Source organism: Aplosporella prunicola, assembly GCF_010093885.1.
Source record: "Aplosporella prunicola CBS 121167 unplaced genomic scaffold K452scaffold_9, whole genome shotgun sequence".
Taxonomy (NCBI): Eukaryota; Fungi; Ascomycota; class Dothideomycetes; order Botryosphaeriales; family Aplosporellaceae; genus Aplosporella; species Aplosporella prunicola.
Window position 1 is genome coordinate 187,624 of NW_022983537.1, and position 16,646 is coordinate 204,269.

The 16,646-nt window shown below is 51.1% G+C and overlaps 10 protein-coding genes across 10 annotated transcripts; 3 read left to right on the plus strand and 7 right to left on the minus strand.

The window, feature by feature from the left end:
- Nucleotides 1-480: 480 nt before the first annotated feature.
- Nucleotides 481-1,582, minus strand: K452DRAFT_296965 (uncharacterized protein; the record flags this gene model as incomplete). The annotated part of the gene is made up of 3 exons (XM_033541969.1): nucleotides 481-569; nucleotides 631-1,124; nucleotides 1,182-1,582. 3 exons carry the CDS (start codon nucleotides 1,580-1,582, stop codon nucleotides 481-483), a joined length of 984 nt encoding a protein of 327 aa, XP_033398892.1.
- Nucleotides 1,583-3,417: 1,835 nt separating this feature from the next.
- On the plus strand, nucleotides 3,418-4,896 carry K452DRAFT_215651 (uncharacterized protein; the record flags this gene model as incomplete). The annotated part of the gene is made up of 1 exon (XM_033536242.1): nucleotides 3,418-4,896. A coding segment is annotated over one exon (1,479 nt), but the record flags the coding sequence as incomplete, so codon positions are not given.
- A 426-nt stretch (nucleotides 4,897-5,322) lies between these two features.
- Nucleotides 5,323-6,532, minus strand: K452DRAFT_286017 (uncharacterized protein). The gene is made up of 2 exons (XM_033540216.1): nucleotides 6,442-6,532; nucleotides 5,323-6,389 (listed from the first exon to the last, which is right to left on the minus strand). Exons 1-2 carry the CDS (start codon nucleotides 6,473-6,475, stop codon nucleotides 5,668-5,670), a joined length of 756 nt encoding a protein of 251 aa, XP_033398894.1. The 5' UTR covers nucleotides 6,476-6,532; the 3' UTR covers nucleotides 5,323-5,667.
- An 823-nt stretch (nucleotides 6,533-7,355) lies between these two features.
- On the minus strand, nucleotides 7,356-7,821 carry K452DRAFT_346951 (uncharacterized protein; the record flags this gene model as incomplete). Its single annotated transcript, XM_033545488.1, has 2 exons — nucleotides 7,356-7,654; nucleotides 7,710-7,821. The coding sequence occupies 2 exons, from the start codon at nucleotides 7,819-7,821 to the stop codon at nucleotides 7,431-7,433; spliced, it is 336 nt and encodes a 111-aa protein (XP_033398895.1). The 3' UTR covers nucleotides 7,356-7,430.
- Nucleotides 7,822-9,370: 1,549 nt separating this feature from the next.
- Nucleotides 9,371-10,177, minus strand: K452DRAFT_225320 (uncharacterized protein; the record flags this gene model as incomplete). The annotated part of the gene is made up of 1 exon (XM_033536739.1): nucleotides 9,371-10,177. The coding sequence occupies one exon, from the start codon at nucleotides 10,175-10,177 to the stop codon at nucleotides 9,371-9,373; it is 807 nt and encodes a 268-aa protein (XP_033398896.1).
- Nucleotides 10,178-11,908: 1,731 nt separating this feature from the next.
- Nucleotides 11,909-12,496, plus strand: K452DRAFT_296970 (uncharacterized protein; the record flags this gene model as incomplete). Its single annotated transcript, XM_033541970.1, has 1 exon — nucleotides 11,909-12,496. The coding sequence occupies one exon, from the start codon at nucleotides 11,909-11,911 to the stop codon at nucleotides 12,494-12,496; it is 588 nt and encodes a 195-aa protein (XP_033398897.1).
- Nucleotides 12,497-13,135: 639 nt separating this feature from the next.
- On the minus strand, nucleotides 13,136-14,602 carry K452DRAFT_350310 (polysaccharide lyase family 1 protein; the record flags this gene model as incomplete). The annotated part of the gene is made up of 3 exons (XM_033545647.1): nucleotides 13,136-14,154; nucleotides 14,213-14,447; nucleotides 14,558-14,602. The coding sequence occupies 3 exons, from the start codon at nucleotides 14,600-14,602 to the stop codon at nucleotides 13,184-13,186; spliced, it is 1,251 nt and encodes a 416-aa protein (XP_033398898.1). The 3' UTR covers nucleotides 13,136-13,183.
- Nucleotides 14,603-15,174: 572 nt separating this feature from the next.
- On the plus strand, nucleotides 15,175-15,499 carry K452DRAFT_296972 (uncharacterized protein; the record flags this gene model as incomplete). The annotated part of the gene is made up of 2 exons (XM_033541971.1): nucleotides 15,175-15,261; nucleotides 15,377-15,499. 2 exons carry the CDS (start codon nucleotides 15,175-15,177, stop codon nucleotides 15,497-15,499), a joined length of 210 nt encoding a protein of 69 aa, XP_033398899.1.
- On the minus strand, nucleotides 15,450-16,351 carry K452DRAFT_167330 (uncharacterized protein). The gene is made up of 2 exons (XM_033535747.1): nucleotides 16,068-16,351; nucleotides 15,450-16,004 (listed from the first exon to the last, which is right to left on the minus strand). Exon 2 carries the CDS (start codon nucleotides 15,949-15,951, stop codon nucleotides 15,496-15,498), a length of 456 nt encoding a protein of 151 aa, XP_033398900.1. The 5' UTR covers nucleotides 15,952-16,004; nucleotides 16,068-16,351; the 3' UTR covers nucleotides 15,450-15,495.
- K452DRAFT_286020 (uncharacterized protein) lies at nucleotides 16,080-16,517 on the minus strand (the record flags this gene model as incomplete). The annotated part of the gene is made up of 2 exons (XM_033540217.1): nucleotides 16,442-16,517; nucleotides 16,080-16,385 (listed from the first exon to the last, which is right to left on the minus strand). Coding segments are annotated over exons 1-2 (152 nt in total), but the record flags the coding sequence as incomplete, so codon positions are not given.
- Nucleotides 16,518-16,646: the final 129 nt, after the last annotated feature.

Below are 16,646 nucleotides of genomic sequence, written 5' to 3' on the forward strand. Positions count from 1 at the left end.
GACGGGATAAATGTGGTGGCACGACCGGTTTGATACCCTCTCATTTTGGTCTCTCTCCTTTTTAATCTTTATACCCTATGTTTTCATTAATTTAGTCGTCCTTTGGTTCTGAAAAGTCCAGTGAAGAATCACGGCAGAAAGAGGTAGATTCCAGTCGAGATAGCCTAAACTTCGTCTGCGATATATACCAAGTAGCAGCTACAACAGCATGTTGTTTTCTTCCAGCGATATCCCGCCCCATAGTTTGTGCGTACAGTTTAGCAAAGCAAATACCCATTTCGCCATATGCAAAGAGCCAGCTTGATACGAACAAAGAATGCATGCATGCAATCGGGCTATTTCTTTCTTTCTTTCTTTGCTGACAAACGAACTACAAAAAACCAGCTAAGGCACGGGCATGCACGTCAGTATCGCTTACATTCCTTTGCTAGTTGCCGAGGCACCAACAAAAAATACCCCATCCCCCGTCATCGCCATGCTCTAAAGGTGGCTGCTTTCCGCCAGAGCTAGGGCCCTTGCGCCCTCCTCGTTACACAGCTGCAGTGAGACGCCAGCAGCCGCGCGAACGCCTGCAGCAGGGTCAGTCAGCCAGCACTAGACATGTATTCACAGGAATATTGAGTGACTTACCAGCTCCCATAGCCAGCGCGACCTGCTTCACCAGCTCCGACGAGTCGCCGGCCACGAAGCAGCCCTTGACGCTGGACTCGGCAAACGTAGGATCGACAACGACCTCGCCGCTGCCCTCGCCCGTCTTCAGCCCTAGCTGGTCGATCAGATTCTGGGCCCTGTTGCGCGTCGGAGGTCTGTGCAGCAGCATGCCCAACTTGGCACTGGGTCCCGTCTCAAATTCCACCGTGATGCCGTTTTCCGGGCCCTCGCCGTTGTTGACGAGGCGCTTGACCGGCCGCGTGTCGAGCTTGACGTTGCTGGCCAGCGCCGTCTTGAGCGCCTGTTGGACCGCAGCATCCGAGGACACGGCGCCGTTGCTGTAGATGGTCACGTCGTCCCGGTTGAATGGGAGCGCCATCATGGCGAGATGATTGTAGCTGGGGTGGGGATAGCCCAGGACCCCGATGGGGTAGCCCTTCTGCTCGAAGCCATCGCAGAAGAGACATTGGTAGCTGCACGGACATTAGTACGACTTGTTGTAACGAAGAGATGGAGTAGCAATCACACACATATGCTCCGGCCAATTGTCCAGAAAGCCTTCAATGTGGTCAGGCAGGACGTCCTCGGTGCCGGTGGCGAGGATCAACTTCCGGCCAGCAAAGGTGTTGTTGTTGGAGCCGACGGCCTTGAAGCCCAGATAGCCGGGTTCGACCTCGGTGTTTTGGACCGAGACGATGGTGGCTTCCTGGAACTCAATGGAGGTGTAGGGCGCCATCTGCTCACGGGCAATGGCACGGAATTGACTAGGAGGCGTGCCATCGCGAGACAGGACCGTGTGCATGGCAGTCACGCCACGGTTGCGGTAGTGGCCAGAGTCGAAGATGAGGGTGCTGCGGCGGATGCGGCCGAGAGCGAGGGCGGCAGACAAGCCTGCGGGCCCGCCGCCGATGATCAACGAGTCGTATAACATGGTGCTCAAATGAGTTGATGCACACATGTCTGGCCGGTTGGAAAGGCTATTTATGTCTGCGGCCGGATGGCAAGGCAATTTATGTCTGCGTGAACAAAGCAGAAAATGTTTCCGGAAAGTCACCGCGATTGCCTGTTGTGGCAATTGCTGAAGCGAAACGCGCCTATCCGCCCGGTGGGTTTAGTTGGATAGCTGCTTATGCTCCGGCCGATGCGCGTGGTCCGGCTCAAATTTCGGTTGCTCGCCGCTCCTGGTCGGCGTTTGCCACCTCGAGGGCTGCGGTCAGCCTGGAGAGCTCTGTGCGGGCCTCGTCCAGCGCCGTCTGGCAGGTGACGAGCGTGGTGGATGGAGACAGCTGTTTAACGGCCTAGTATCTAAGAAGAATTGCCACAAGTCTAGCGAATTTGGCTTTTAAAGGTGGTTTTCCGGAGGCAGCGAAGTGAAAATGTAATGCACGGTTCTGAAGTAAAAAAAAGCAGCGGAGTAGTTGTATTTATATTGCTTTTCTAGAACGTTTATTTACGCAGCTTAAAGACTTACCGTGATGCGTTTGACGTAGCTGAACTACCTTTACTTTACTAACTCCACCGAACACTTGGAAATTCACTATTATAATTCTCTTTACCACCGCACTAGTCATTGTTCACAAACAGAGTAATTGATGCAGGGGAACAGAACTCTTTCAAGTACATGATTTACACAAGAAGTAGTGCGCAAATAGTTGACTATGCACGAGGAAGACAGGTTGCTCCGTTACAGTGATGAACAAAGAACATTGCAACATCTGAGCTGAAGCAGGGAAATATAAATCGGCTAAATAGCTATTACTCTAAATAGTTAGCTGGGTTATTTGCTTGAATGCAGTGTTTGTAACAACAAATTATCTATATCTGATGAATGTTTTCGTTGTCCGTTTGCCTGCAGCAAGGTTTTTAGAAACTTCTAGAAGGCCAGCGAATAAAAGCCCAGCATTATTGCGCCCAATGTTAACGTTTGAAATTGAAAAGTGCAAAGAATACCCTAAAACATTTCTGACTGACGACCCAGAAGAAAAATAAAACGAAATAAAAAACAAATATTGAAGCATGGTAAGATTACCGACAGAGTATTTATGAATGAAATACACTGATGAATTAAACCGAAACAAAATAAGCTCTGGTATCAGAAGTCCATGTATCTATGTACAAGCCAAGACACATTCGTTCAAATGCGAAGGTGTTTAGGGACCGATCGGGGATGTGCCTCTGCATATGAACTTAAGCGTGTCAACGATAACCCGCAAACGTGGTTCGAGCAAGCTGAGCGGAGGACTTGAAGACAAAGTGGCGTTGAGCGGCTGAGAAGGGAGAGCTGAGGTCGGAGAATCCCGGTGATCAGCCCACATAGGGCGGCTCTTTGCGGCTGAATCTTTGCTGCCCAAAGTGAAGAATTACACTCACCACTGCATAATCTCTTCCTCAACTAAAAGGCAAGAGCCGAGCAGCTCTTGCTGCAAACTCCGCAATTTCAGCTCAAGTCTTTAACAAAGCTGCTGCAATAAAGCTCGGGCTCGCCGCTGTCCAGTTTGGGGGTTAAGACAGGGAAACTAATCTAGAAACAAATTAGTTGAAACGGTGTGGCGTCCGACTAGTTGCACCAATCGCTCCTGTCCACTTGTTCTACAAAAGCTGGCTAGGACCATCATCCAGCTGATGTTGTGCGACGGTAAGCAATGGGGGCCAAATTATATTCTCCAAAACCTAAATACAGTCTCATGTCCCGTTTATTTAGAAACAATCTCTGTCTTCTTCCTACCTTTACTCATGGCAGGCGCTTCTTTCACACACGAGCATCGCAGCAAGCCATGGCTTACGGGAATACTCAAACGAATCCCATACTTGGGCTTACTCTCCCTCCTGACAGCAACTCTCTGCGCAGTTGCTACCCTTGCAATCCTTGTTTCATCCAACAGCAAAGACATAAAGGCATGGCCCTCCAAAGCGCATCCGCTTCAGCCGACAGTGATTGTTGCTATCCTTTCAGCTGTCGCAAATTCAACATTGCGGTACGCCCTCGCGGAAAGTTTGACACTGTTTTGGTGGAACAAGGCTTTGAGCGGCGATAGCAGCCTCAAGGACTTGCATCTCTCATGGGCATATGCTTCCAGTTTCCAGCGCTCGCTGTTCTCTGGTAGAAGGTTCAACACGATCGCTTTGGCCTGCATTATCACGACACTGGTTACTTTCGACGGCCCTCTTCTTCAACGCTCCTCCTCAGTCGCCACACGCTCGATTGTGCAGGATATGACGTTCGATGCGCCCGTCACTTTTGACCCTTTGCCAAGGGGATACTCAGGACAGAAATCCCTCCGTGGTAGTAACGTGACCTCGTTGTCACTGCCTTTCGCGCGGGTCGCAAAGGAGTTCCAAGCGCGGGACGACATGCACCTGGACATCAAAGGTTGCAAAGGTGTATGCAAGACCGACATACACGCCACTGGCCTTGACGTGCAGTGCTCCCAAGGCACTGCTCCATACAACATAACACTGGACCGCGAGGCATGGGGCACAGAAGTCGACATCGGCGGTATAAGTTTTTCACGGGAAGATAGCGACGCAGGCGCATTCAACGCCACGGTCCGCTACAAGAATGAGGCTGTCTGCACTGGCCTGCTGCAAACAATTCATTGCACGTTCCGCCTTGCCACCGTCTCTTACCCCATTACTATCGCCAACGGCACTGTCAGCCTCCGCCCTGCCGGCCTTAACGACACTGTCGCGGTCCTGCCTCCTTTTGCTGAGTTTCACGGGATATCGGATCAGCTAACGACGCTCGGCGGTGTCGTGCTTCTGGCCGACCAACTCTATAAAAGCGAGATCGCGATGCTGATCACAGTGCCGATTTTCTCGCTCAAGAGCAATGGATCCATGAGCTTTACGCATCTAAACAGCACGGACGGCTGTAATGTCACGTACCTCAACCCGATGCCGGACATACAATCCGGGCTGCGGGAGCTGATGTTCCGCACAGCGCTCTCACTGTCGAACTCTTCGTTCACACAAGCAGTACCCGGGACAGACGAATTCAATCTCAACGTGTACAACACAAACTACTACTATCTCGTTGCGGGGTTGTGCCTTATCGTGGCCAACGCGCTGGCAATTTTGCCCCTTTTCCTCGGATGGTGGCATCTTGGGCGCGCGTTCTCAATGAGTCCACTGGAGATCGCCAAGGCATTTGGAAGTCCGTTGCTGGCGAAGGCGGGGAGTAACAAGGAGGCCGATGATATGGTGCGAGGCTTGGATGACACGAAAGTGCAGTATGGTGCTGTTGCGGCTCCGCGTGCAGTGGGCGCGCCGATGGGTACAGGTGAAGTGTATAGGGAAGATATACCACTGATTAAAGTACCTGTTGTCGGTGAGCATGGTCTAGATGACGGAAGCAGCCTTAATGATAGGCGGATACCGTCTGGGGCAGAGACTCCTCGTAAGCTGCAGCAATTACGGACGCCTGAAATGGAGGACTTGCTTGAGGTGGATACTGAGGGGCTGGTTTTACGCTTTGCGAAAGAGGGAGAAGGCATTCTGCGGCCGACAAATGGTGCTATGTATAGGTGATCTAGAGGTTAGATGTTGGTTGTATAATTTAATGTGACTGGTCAAAATATCTTTGTCCTTAGATCGTCTTTCAGAGATCTACTAAAATGATTTCTGCCTAACTACCAGGTATAGTACTTAGGGCTCACCGGGCTCTGTATGATAGCCAGAAAAACTTAATATGATTACTGAAACCCATTGCTCTTGCCTAGCTGTTTGTATATTTCACGTAGCAACTAGCGGTAATACAATATACCTAACGTTATATGTGCGGTAAGAGGGAATAATTAGTATCAGTATTGTATTGGGCCCCTTAACCTGCTTTATATAGTCGTGCGGGGCTTGTCTTCGTAGAGTATTAAGGTAGGGGATGCGTTGCCGCAGTAGGAAAACTGGCCGGGGACTCAGAGATGAAAGCGACTGTATTTAGTACCATCTGCGAAAGCCTGTTCATGACGACTCGACTTCATCCAGCCACCTCCATAACAACTTTTGTTTTGACTGGACAGTCTACCACAGGCCTACACCATACCGCCCGACGACCCTACCTACATCGGCATCTCTATCACCCCGTACCACACTCGCCACAAGCTCACCTCCTAGACTAGGATCCCCAGCATCGACTTGCTTCGCCTGTTCAGCGCCAATGAAGCCAGTAGCAAGGAGGCCCGGATCAGCCGACCAGACCTTAAAGCCCTTTGGCGCAAGCCTCTTGTAGGTTTCAATCATGTACATATTGAGAGCTGCTTTGGAAGTGCGGTACTCCCTCCAGTCACGGTCGACTTTACTGATATAGTAAGGCGAAGAAGGATCGCTGGCGTGAGTGAGCGACCCCATGGACGAGCTGACGAAAACAATGCGCGGGTCTTTTGACGCAGACAAGAGATCGAAGAAAGCCTCGGTCGTGGCTACGGGCCCGACCACGTTGGTAGCGAGGTTGACTTGCATGCGTTCGGTGGATGTGGGAGCGGTGCTCGAGACGGCGGCGTTGTTGACGAGGCAGTCAAGACGGCTGTGAACCTTTTTGACGTGTTCTACGGCCGCGTTTATCGAGTCGTGTGATGTGACGTCGATCTGGATGGCTTCGACAGTCCCTGCAATTGGAAGGCCCTCGAGTTGGGTGACAGCATCCCTCCCGCGCTCGGCTGAGCGGCTTCCGAGGAGGACATGGTAATCGGACGAGGAAAGAGCAAGGTTCTTAGCCGTCTCGAAACCCACTCCTTGATTCGCTCCTGTAGGTATGAATTAACGTGGTTTTCTAAGGAGCAAGATGAAACCATCTACCTGTAATGAGAACAATGCGCTTTGAAGACGACATTTTTTGCACTAGGTCTGTAGTTGAGGTAAAAGAAAGCTGACGGAGAAATAAGCAGATAATCAAGAAACCTTGAATCAAAGAGCTACTACAGACCTTTAAATACCTTTGGCCACGGGGTTTCGGTATTTATCGGGCTCGCGCTTAAACAAAGCCGATGCTGACGGCTGCGGGTATAAGGTGGCTTAACACCGAACTACGGTTTTGAACCTGTATATCTAGGGAATCGTTTGCCTTCTACTTGGCAGTTCAATTCATTCAACTGGAGGATACTATAGTTGGCTCTGCAAGTGTGGGAAGCTTTTAGCGTGCATGAAGTTTTACGAGTAGTTTCAGGAGTGTTGAGCTACAGAACAAACGAGGAACTTATAAAAGCTCCGGCTATCGATAAGACACGGAGTTTAATTGTGACGTCAGCTCACGTCTTTCATCTTAAAGGGCACTGGCGGATCTCTCGGGTACTTCTGACACGTGAGACCAGTTCGTAAGTTCTTAGGGCGATGAACAAGGCAGAGAATATCTGTTACAATCCCTTCATTCCGTACGATCAGGCGAGTATGTACAGCTCCCTGGATCTCCTGAGATCTTCATCACCGAAAGAGAGACCAAACACGTGGTTATAAGGGAGACTGATTATTGTGGTCGCTTTGCTTCGACAAAAAGCTGCCGCGTGTGAGTAGCTGCGAGAATGCCGGCAGTAGGTCCCAGCAAATGCCATGACTGTTCATTGTTCCACAATAATCAGTTGGATAAAATGGCATAACAGAACAACAATAGCGAGAGTATCCAGCTAGCAGAAACAACACTTAAAACTGACAAAATTTTGCTCCAGATAGCGAACGGCTCAAACTACTAGCCTAGTAGTGAATGGAATTGGGAAGAAGTTGGGAATTGCTGAATGTGCCTTCACTTAGTCGCTACCACCGGAACAAGGCAGTCTTGGACTGTGGTCCTATTCTCAATGCTGCTCCCTCCACTCCCAGTCCTTGCTGGTCTTGCAGCGATCATCTTTGTCCCAATCATTTGTGTAGCAGCCCTGGATGCAGTACTCCTTGAAGGGGATTAACTTGAAGGGGATTGACCCGGAGTCTTTGCAGTAGAAGACCGAGTTTACAATGTGTGGGAAGTCAACCGGCTCATGTGCATCTATTAGTGACTCGATGATATCATTATAGTAGTCACCTATTGCGTGTTTGTTAGCCGTAGGAAAGTATTTAAAACCTCGGAAGAAGCTTACCGTTTTCCATGAGGTCACGTCCACAGTAGTAATGTCCGTAGACACACTCCTTGGCAGAAACAAAACTGCTTAGGGCTGCAATAAGAATTGCAAAGGTAATGGCGGACTTCATCTTGATTGAAATAGGCGGGGTCCGAATTGCTCAGTGTAGAAAGAAGCTCTATGAAGTTGTATGGATAGACTGTAGATATCAGTGCTTGAGAGTTTTCTCTATCGATATATATAGCTGGCGTAGGTTTAGCAATGACTAAGTCGTGGAACCCAAAAGCCTTCCGAATCGCCTGATCTCTTACATATCTCCTCTTCGATGCCAAGTCATCAGCTATGCATATACGAGACTTCACTATCCGGCTACATCTAGATCTGCATCATGCATACCACCCACTGCTCCGGTTAGCCTCGTGCGACGACCAATTTGAATGCGGGTTCACAGCGGACGAATAGGCGTGTAGGTGCAAAGAGAGAGAAGAGCAAAATAACAAGTAGAGTCTGGTAGATGACTCCCTATAGCCAGTAGTTCGTCTTCATCCTACTCGTCTTCTTAAGCCTTGTATCCTTCGTCAGCAACGGAATTGCTGGCGGTCGTGGATGGAGTAGATTACACAAAAAAAAAAAAAAAAAAAAAAAAAAAAAAAAAAAGAACTAGCGCGGGTGCATGCATCCCCAACAAAATTTGCGGGAAAGCACATACATAGATCGGCACGTGCGACCAGAAGCAGATAGAACGGAGCCGGGCTCTTGTGCTACAGTACTACAATGATCACAACCACATTTGACACTTACTATATGCCCTTTTATGTCCATAACACTGCGTATATGCGCAACGAAAACAGGTATGACTACTTCGACCAAGGCCCTCGCTATAAATCCATATACCTGTGCCACAATCTTGAAAAACAAACCAGGTCTCTATGCCAGCTCCCCGCACGGTGACCACTCAGTGCAACGATACCAGCATGAAGCCGTTCTAGCGCAGAGTAAGTATCCGTTTGTGTACTTTCTAAACGAGGATACACCCTGTCGACAACTACTCCTATTCCGCTCCCAAAAATAGTAAAGATTATAGAGAGCGAGGCGATCCTATTACGGGTTATAAATTCGCGGCCCCTCTCCCCTGCTAGCGCCGCTAGAGCCTATGCAGCATGCTTGATTAAGCAAAAATTTCACGTCGTATCCTCGCTTCTTTAACGTCAGTCACTGTAAAGCGAGATTTACCGTCTTACGAGATAGTAATATTTATACGGAGTAGAAGAAGAGACCTAGTTATTGTATAGAGTCTATGCGTGCTCTAAGATCTTCTTACCTACACCTAGAACTCGGAATGGGAGCTAGGTAGGGAGTACTCTGTAGGGACTACTTATATCATCCCTCACCTCGCTAAATAGTAGATCTTGATTCCTAGTAACGGACGTTATACAATTAGGAAAGGTATCTTAGCAGCCTGCAAGACAGTGGCCGGCGACACGCGAAGGGATGGTGACATTTCAAGGATGCGCGGGTGGATAACCCTTAAGATGCAGGAGGCTATGGATGAACGTGGCTCTGACACAACGAATAAACAACCATTGGGGCAAGGCTGTAACTATCCCGTTCAGAATTCCAGAGACAGAAGAATCAAATCAGCTGAGATGACCGCATCAACTGCCACTCATCCATTACTTTTACTTCCTGCAAATAAGCTGCCCATGCAAGATGGTGTAGGACGCATCCTCATTCTCAGCATAATCATTCCAGCCTTTGCAACATATTTCCAGGTCCTCAACAGTGGCACCACCAAGCTCAGTGGCCTTTGTCCGGAACTCGCTTTGCTGCAAGCGGTCAATCCAATACTTCGCCCAAAACTCCCTGTCATCCTTATCGGCTTTGCACCAAGTTCCAGTGCTGACTTCCATTTTCGATCTCTCAAAGCCAGTCTGTCGTGCTAGCGCAGCCAGTCCTCTCCCAGCGTCAGGAGAGCCACCTCCCGCTTGAGCAGTCCGCAGGTAAACGTCATGGAACAGCTGCAAACCCTCACTCTCCGGGTACCAGACTGAAGCCTTCAAGATAGCCTCACGCAAGCTCAGGAGACCATCGGGCTTAAGCACTCTCCGCATTTCGCGAAGCCCGCGCACCGGGTCTCCCACATGCTGCAGCACCTGGTGCGCATGCACAACATCGAATTCGTTGTCGCCGAACGGGAGGCCGTACACGTCGCCCTCAGCAAACTCGACGTTCTTCAGACCGCGCTCTTTCGCGACCTCGCGGGCGGCAGAGACGACGTGGGCGGATACGTCGACGCCAACTACCTGCCCCTGCGGCACAAGCGCTGCCAAGTCGCAGCTTATGGTCCCGGGGCCACATCCGACGTCCAGGATGCGCAGTTTGTCCGTCAGGTGGGGGAGCAGGTGCGGACAGTCGGCCGACGCGGTGCGTGTGGAGTGAGAGCGCACGGTTGCGGCGCCGTGGATGTAGCTTGAAGATTGAGACATGATGATGAGCGGATTCAAGTCTTGTGGAAATGTAACTAAGAGGAGGAGGGTTTGTTGTTAGATTATAGAAAGAAGTGTAGTGAAGATAGGGATACTTATACTTCATAGCCTGTCGGAGTTCCGTCTCCACATTTCGTTTTAGTGCGGAATTCCGTTTTGCCAGTCCGCGGAACTCCGAGATATACGTCATCACGAAATATACTATTTACATTACCCCATTTTTTACTTGGCTTATAAGATTTAACGTCCATCACCGAGAACCGAGATCCACCGTCTAGCGAGACAGGGGGTAATACAAGCAGTCCCTATAGAGTACTCCTTGTCTTACTCATATCCCGAGTCCGGGTATAGATATGAAGGTCTTAAAGCACACACACTCTATACATCGCAGCTGGGTCTCTTCTTCTCCTCTATACAAGTATCACCATCTCGCTTCCCGGTAAATCTCGTTTGACGGCGACGGACGTTATAATCGATAAATCTTCGCTGTAAACATCATGAAAGAGGAAGGAGTTTGTTGTAAAGAAAATCTCTTCACCCTTGTGAACCAATTCCAGGCTCAAATGTCTTCAACTGTTCTCATTTCCAAGGTCCCCCAGCAGCTTCCAGTAACATCGCTTTGATATTTTCATCTCCCGGTAACACCTTCCTGTTCGATTGTTCCAAAAGCGCGATGGGTTCATATCCATCTGCGTCTTTCACCAAAAAGTTTGCCTTTTTTTTCCGACAGCATTTCCACAGCCGTCGCTGCCCCAGCCAAGACAGCATGATGTAGTGCTATACGTTTCTTTGCACCGCTAACGGCATCCAAATCAATCTCTTCGCTCTCGACTAGCAGTTCTAAAACCTATTGCTCTAAATCTTACAGTTCTCCACGCCACATAAGTGCGGTGGAAAGAAGTGATGTCGAGCCATTCGAGTTAACGACGGTGACGTCTACACCTTTGTAGAGGAGCATTGCTACCGCCATGGCACTGCGGCGATATACCGCCAAGTGAAGCGGGGTGTCCAGGGTTTCGGAGACCTGAATGTTAAGATATTTATTTCAACCCAACTATTCTCTAGAAAACCGGCGGTGTATGTTTCTGATATTCGTGTCACTACCACTTTTCCAGCATATCAAAACAGATAATCCTGCACCAGTTAATAAGAGAGAACCATTTCAGCTATGTATATATGAAGGTTATTGAGGATCGAGTAAATAATACTGTCTAACTTTTTAAATCAGTAGATATCCGCTACGTTTATATAAATAAAAGAGAGATAACTTACCAAGAAGGTAATACGAGAAATCGGTGGTTGCTGCTAGGTAGTAGTAGGTAGTAGTACGGTGTTACTTTGCAGCGAACCAAAAGCCATGACAAGATATACTCAAAGCAATTGGACTTAGCCAAAATTCAAGCAGTGAGCATCGATTTTCATGACAACGCTACTTAATAAAATGCATACAAAGCCTTTGTTCTCGAAACAGCAAGCCTCAACTCTACTCAGCGGCACCCAGCTACAAAGCAGTTTCGGCAGCGGTGTAAGTGCATACATACATTATAAGCCAACAAAACACACAAATTACTATACAACAACTCTATACACGAACAACGCCTCACTTACAATACATCTCTCACGTCGCTCCTCAACTACATAACCAGGAACCACATAGCAGCACAACACGTACTCACAACCCCCCCGCACCCAAGCATGAGCACCAACAACACCCCCGTCCCAAGCACCACAATGTCAACCCCCCCAGAGCTGACCATCACCATCACGCCGCCCACAACCGCGGACCCCACCTCCCTCCCCCCCACAGCCGCCGACCTCGCCAGCCTCGCCGTCATCAACCCGTACGCTATCACGCGGACGCGCCGGCGCAAAATGCGCCTCGCCAATACGGAGCTGCTGCGCGCGCTGCTCCTGTTCAACCACAGCATGCTGACCGCCGCCGGCGCCGACCGCTACGAAGCGCTGTTCCGGCGGCTCAACGCGCTGCGCGCGCAGGTCGCTCAGCTGGAGGCGCACCTGGTGCGGCGGGGCGTTGCGCCGGCGGGGCCGGACGCGCTGGCGCTGTGGGAAGAGTACCGGGCGCTTGCGCGCGCGGTGGTGCAGGAGCAGGTGGGTGAGGAGGAGGGCCCTGGCGTCGAGATTGCGGTGGCCGAGTACGATGCCCGTTGTCAGTACTTTTTGAGCTTGGGCAGGGACCAGCTCGTTGATTTTGCGGTGGTGCTGCAGGATGCGGAGGGGGAGGATCAGGTGTGCGAGTTTGTGGATGTGCTGTGTGAGGAGACGGAGGAGAGGGTCGCTGAGCTAAGCCGTGAGGAGTAGGAACTTGCGAGCTTGCGTGTGCTTGCTTGGGCGTCTTTTTGCTCTTTTCTTGCCATGCTTGATGTGCGATAGGCTCTGGTAGTCTTGATAGGCTCTTGTTGGCTTGGTAGGCTCTGGTAGTCCTGCCAGGCGTCGGTGGTCTTCCGATAGGCGCTGGTAGCCTTGCGATGATTGATGTTTTGTAGACTTAGCAGTAGAATTGACAACTTCTCTACAATTATGTACGGTATAATGATGGTGACTTCATGGCTAAATGTGAAACAATAACTCTTAGGGGTTACAAACCATTGTGACGATAGAGAATATCCGGCATGCCGAGGAAATCTTTAACATTGTTGTTGTTCGAGGTTCTTTATATCTAGGGATTGTGAACAAAGATTCAAACAAAGAAATATTAAACCGCTCCCAATATTGCTTTATCTCTGTAGCTTATAACTAACTATGATAATTGCAAATCTGCGTTTACGCTTGAGGAATCAAAAAGAGTAGCTTAACTACGTTACCCTATTAAGGTGGTTCTGCCAGCGCCGAATATGCGATTCCATAGATTCAGTAATTACATTTTGTTGTGCTGTGCAAATGTCAATATCTACAGTGAGCATTTTCACAAGTGCGTGAATAATATATGAGATAACTGCTGCCAGCTAGCAAACAACTTAACAAGAGCATCCGTACCACAGATGTCGTCTACTCGTAGCTCGAAGGGACCAAAGAGTTAGCCCAGTCCTCCACGTTGACGTAGCCGTTGCCATCCTTGTCATCCATGCTGTCATCCTTGCCGGAATCGGTGCCGAGCTTCGTCTCCGCATCATCCGGGATGCCGTCATTATCGGAGTCCTTGGGGGTAGTTCCGGGGTCAACGTAGCCGGGACCACCGACATCCGCCTCATCCGAGATGAGCGCACCCTCCTTTCCGAACGACTGCAGCTGCTTGACGAGAAGCGTGTCGACGGGGTCGCGGACGAGGGATGCGCCAGCATGGCCAGAAACGTATTTGAGAGCAGCAGCAGCATCCAGGATCGTCTTCGGAGCGGGGTAGTCGTACTTCTCGGTGACGAGGTCCATGCCGCCGTAGTTGGTAGACGATTCGCCGAGCTCGGAGCCGTTGAGCTCGCCGTCTTTGTCGGAGTCGTAGAAGTTTCCTTTGACGTAGGCGTGGAACTTGTCGTTGCCGCGCGTGAAAGCGGTGACCTTGGTCTCGGGACCGGAAACAAAGTAGTTGCCAATGACGTGGACAAAGGACTCGCTGCTGGAGCCGCCGGCAATGTATCCTCCTCCGCCACCCCAGTTGTAGACGACGTTGTTGGTGAAGTCGTTCACGCCCTTGACCTTGGGGTTGCGCGTCTTGTTGTCGATGTAGAGGTTGCGGAAAAGCGAGACGCCGCCGTCGGTTTGGATGAGACCGCCGCAAGAGTGCGACACCAGACCTTGGCCAATGATGCTGTTTTGGATCGTGATGTTCTTGACGTCGCCGCTGATGGAGAAGGTCTCGTCACGGCCCCAGGACACGGAAAGATGGTCGAAGATCATGTTCTCGCCGTCGGCGATGGTGACGGCATCCTTGCCCTTGTCGCCGTTCTTGCCCATGCGAATGCGGACGTAGCGCACAATGGAGTTGTGGGCGTTGGAAAAGGACCATCCGTTGCCGTACGTCGTAACTGAAGTTGTGAATTAGCATATTGTATCGTTGCGCCATTCTTGGATTGGGATACTTACTTCCGCCACCAGGCGCCGTCTGGCCCAGGATGGTAACCCTCTCGCTGACGACGAGACGGTCGGTAATGTTGATGGTGCCGCCCACTGCAAAGACGACAATGCGGTCCGACTTGGAAACGGCATCTCTCAGAGAGCCTTCACCTTCTTCCTTCAGGTTCGAAACGACATAGACGCTACCCTCCCTACCACCGGTGGCATAGCGACCAAAGCCCTCGGCACCGGGGAAAGCAAGTTGCTGAGAAAGGACAGGCCAGACCAGGGCCGTCAAAAGAAGAAAAAGAGAGGAAAGTCGAAGCGTCATGGTGAAAGAAACGAATAGCAGGAAAGATTGACGCTGCTACGCACCTTCGAGTTTTCTGCAGGAGGGCGCATTATAAAGCGCGTCTGCATGATGGCCAGGTTTGATCGACGCGGCGAGTTGGAGGCGGGTTAATTTAAACGGGGATGGAGGCTTGCCGAAACGGGCGGTCGGAGGGCCGAAGCGAGCAGCTGTAACCCGTGGAAAAGCGCGGAGATCTCCCGAATTGCCGGCATGTTTCAAATTGCCGCCAATCAGAAACACGCTGCGGATTTACGGCTTCCTGTTCCTGCCAAGCTGCCCGATCATGCAGCGGGGCGAGATGAACGGGCCGCGTTTCGTTTTCATGGGCCGCCTTCTCCCCTCCGTCTTGGCGAGTGTATATAGATTCTTGGTCGCTTTTTGATTAGCTTACATTGATTGCATTAGGTGTTCGCTCGTCGGATTCGCAAATGCACCACAAACTTCCCCTCTGGAAGCTATTAGCCATGCTCTTAGGCATTATACACTGAAAAAGCCTCGAAAAATACCCTTAACTTGGCAACTCTTGCACAGATGTAGCATTTGGCAGCTCAGCCCAAGCGAGCTGTTGCTGGTGCCGTTGTGGATGGAGCGCGCGAACGAGCGCAGCAGCGGGCGGTACGTCGCTGCGTTTGCGGCGAAGATGCCGACGGCGGCTTCGAGCGCGGACCAGAAGGCGACGGGGGGCGCGAGGGGGACGGCCGTGGTCCCGGCTGCGGAGGAGGGCACGGTTAGCTGGGGGGAGAGGGGGTGGTGGCACACGCTTGATTGTGGCGAGGGAGATAAATCGCACGATTATGGCGACGCTGGCGCTGGAGCGGACGTTAGTTCTGATGTCTGTGTAGGTGGGTAGAAAGCGTGAGACGGACACTGAGCCCAGACACAACAGCAACAGCGCGCTGGCTTTGGTGCGCCAGCCGAGCGTCGACGGCAGGATCAGCAGCAACGGCAGGCAGTTCAGGATCTAGTCGCCTGCGGCGGAGACGGCGTTGTGGGCGCATGTGGCGCCGATGACGATTGGAGCAGAGAGACAGCGCCCGGTTGTGTGGTCGTTGAACTGCGTCCAGAAGAAGGAGATAGGCGAGCATTGGTTGAGCATGAGGAAGAAGTAGAAGACGGAGTAGAGCGTCGTGATGATCATGACGACGTGGAGTACCCGGATGTGCCAGAGGGTGGGTGTTAGGCGCAGGTAGGAGCAGCAAATGCAGAGCCGGAAGAACCTGTTGCCAATCACTAAGTGGACTATGGTGCGTCCATCAAGATCGGACCGTACATAGATGTGACGGTATAGCTCAGCTCTCCCCAAATAGTAGCCTGGGCAAACAATCAACCCACACAACCCCATAAAGCGGCCAACAAACCTGAAACAACGCAACCATCGTCTCCGTCCCCAGCGCACCAGGATCAGCACCGAACCCATTCCTCGCCAACGCGTACATCGACCCCGCCATGACAGTGAAGCAGACCTAGGTACTCAACACCCGTCAGCACCACCACCACCACCGCCGCTAATTAACTAACTAGGTAGGTACACACGCGCTATGCTCTAAAGCGACTGGCTACTAGCCACTAGTCCCAGGGGAAGTTGCAAGCAACACGCAGCACGTGGGAGGAGAACCTTAGCTCAGCCTGTCTCACTGGCTCTGGCTCTGCCTCCACTTCCAAGAGAACGAGAGACTGAGAGAGCCCGCGTGTTTCGTGTTCCGTGTGGCTGGCTAGCTATTTAGGTAGGTATTGTATACAGGTGCCGGCCATCTTGAAACTAGCTAGCACAGAGCAGAGCAGAGCAGAGCAGAGCAGAGCAGAGCAGAGCAGCAAGCAAGCAAGCAGGCTAAGGCAGTCGTATGCTCCCGACTTCTGCGTGTCAATAATGGCAATCAATCAATCAATCAAGCAATCAAAGCACGTACCCGCTCATCAAGCCATGGCATGACGTTCGTACACAATTAGAGTAGGTAGGTAGAGTAGCCTACTCTACTCGTACTCTACCCCGGACCGACCTCCCACGTCCCGCCTATCCATCCATCCATCTATCCATCCATCCACGCACCAGACCCGACCTCAGCAAAGACCAATAACAACCAGTGATCACTCATCACTCATAACTCATCACGC

Excerpts from the sequence above, each read along its gene's own strand:
- K452DRAFT_286017 (XM_033540216.1), bottom strand. The coding sequence starts at position 6,475 with ATGTCGTCTTCAAAGCGCATTGTTCTCATTACAG. Across the intron at positions 6,390-6,441 it reads GCGCATTGTTCTCATTACAG|GAGCGAATCAAGGAGTGGGT; the intron begins GTAGATGGTTTC and ends TCATACCTACAG.
- K452DRAFT_167330 (XM_033535747.1), bottom strand. The coding sequence starts at position 15,951 with ATGGGTTCGGTGCTGATCCTGGTGCGCTGGGGACGGAGACGATGGTTG.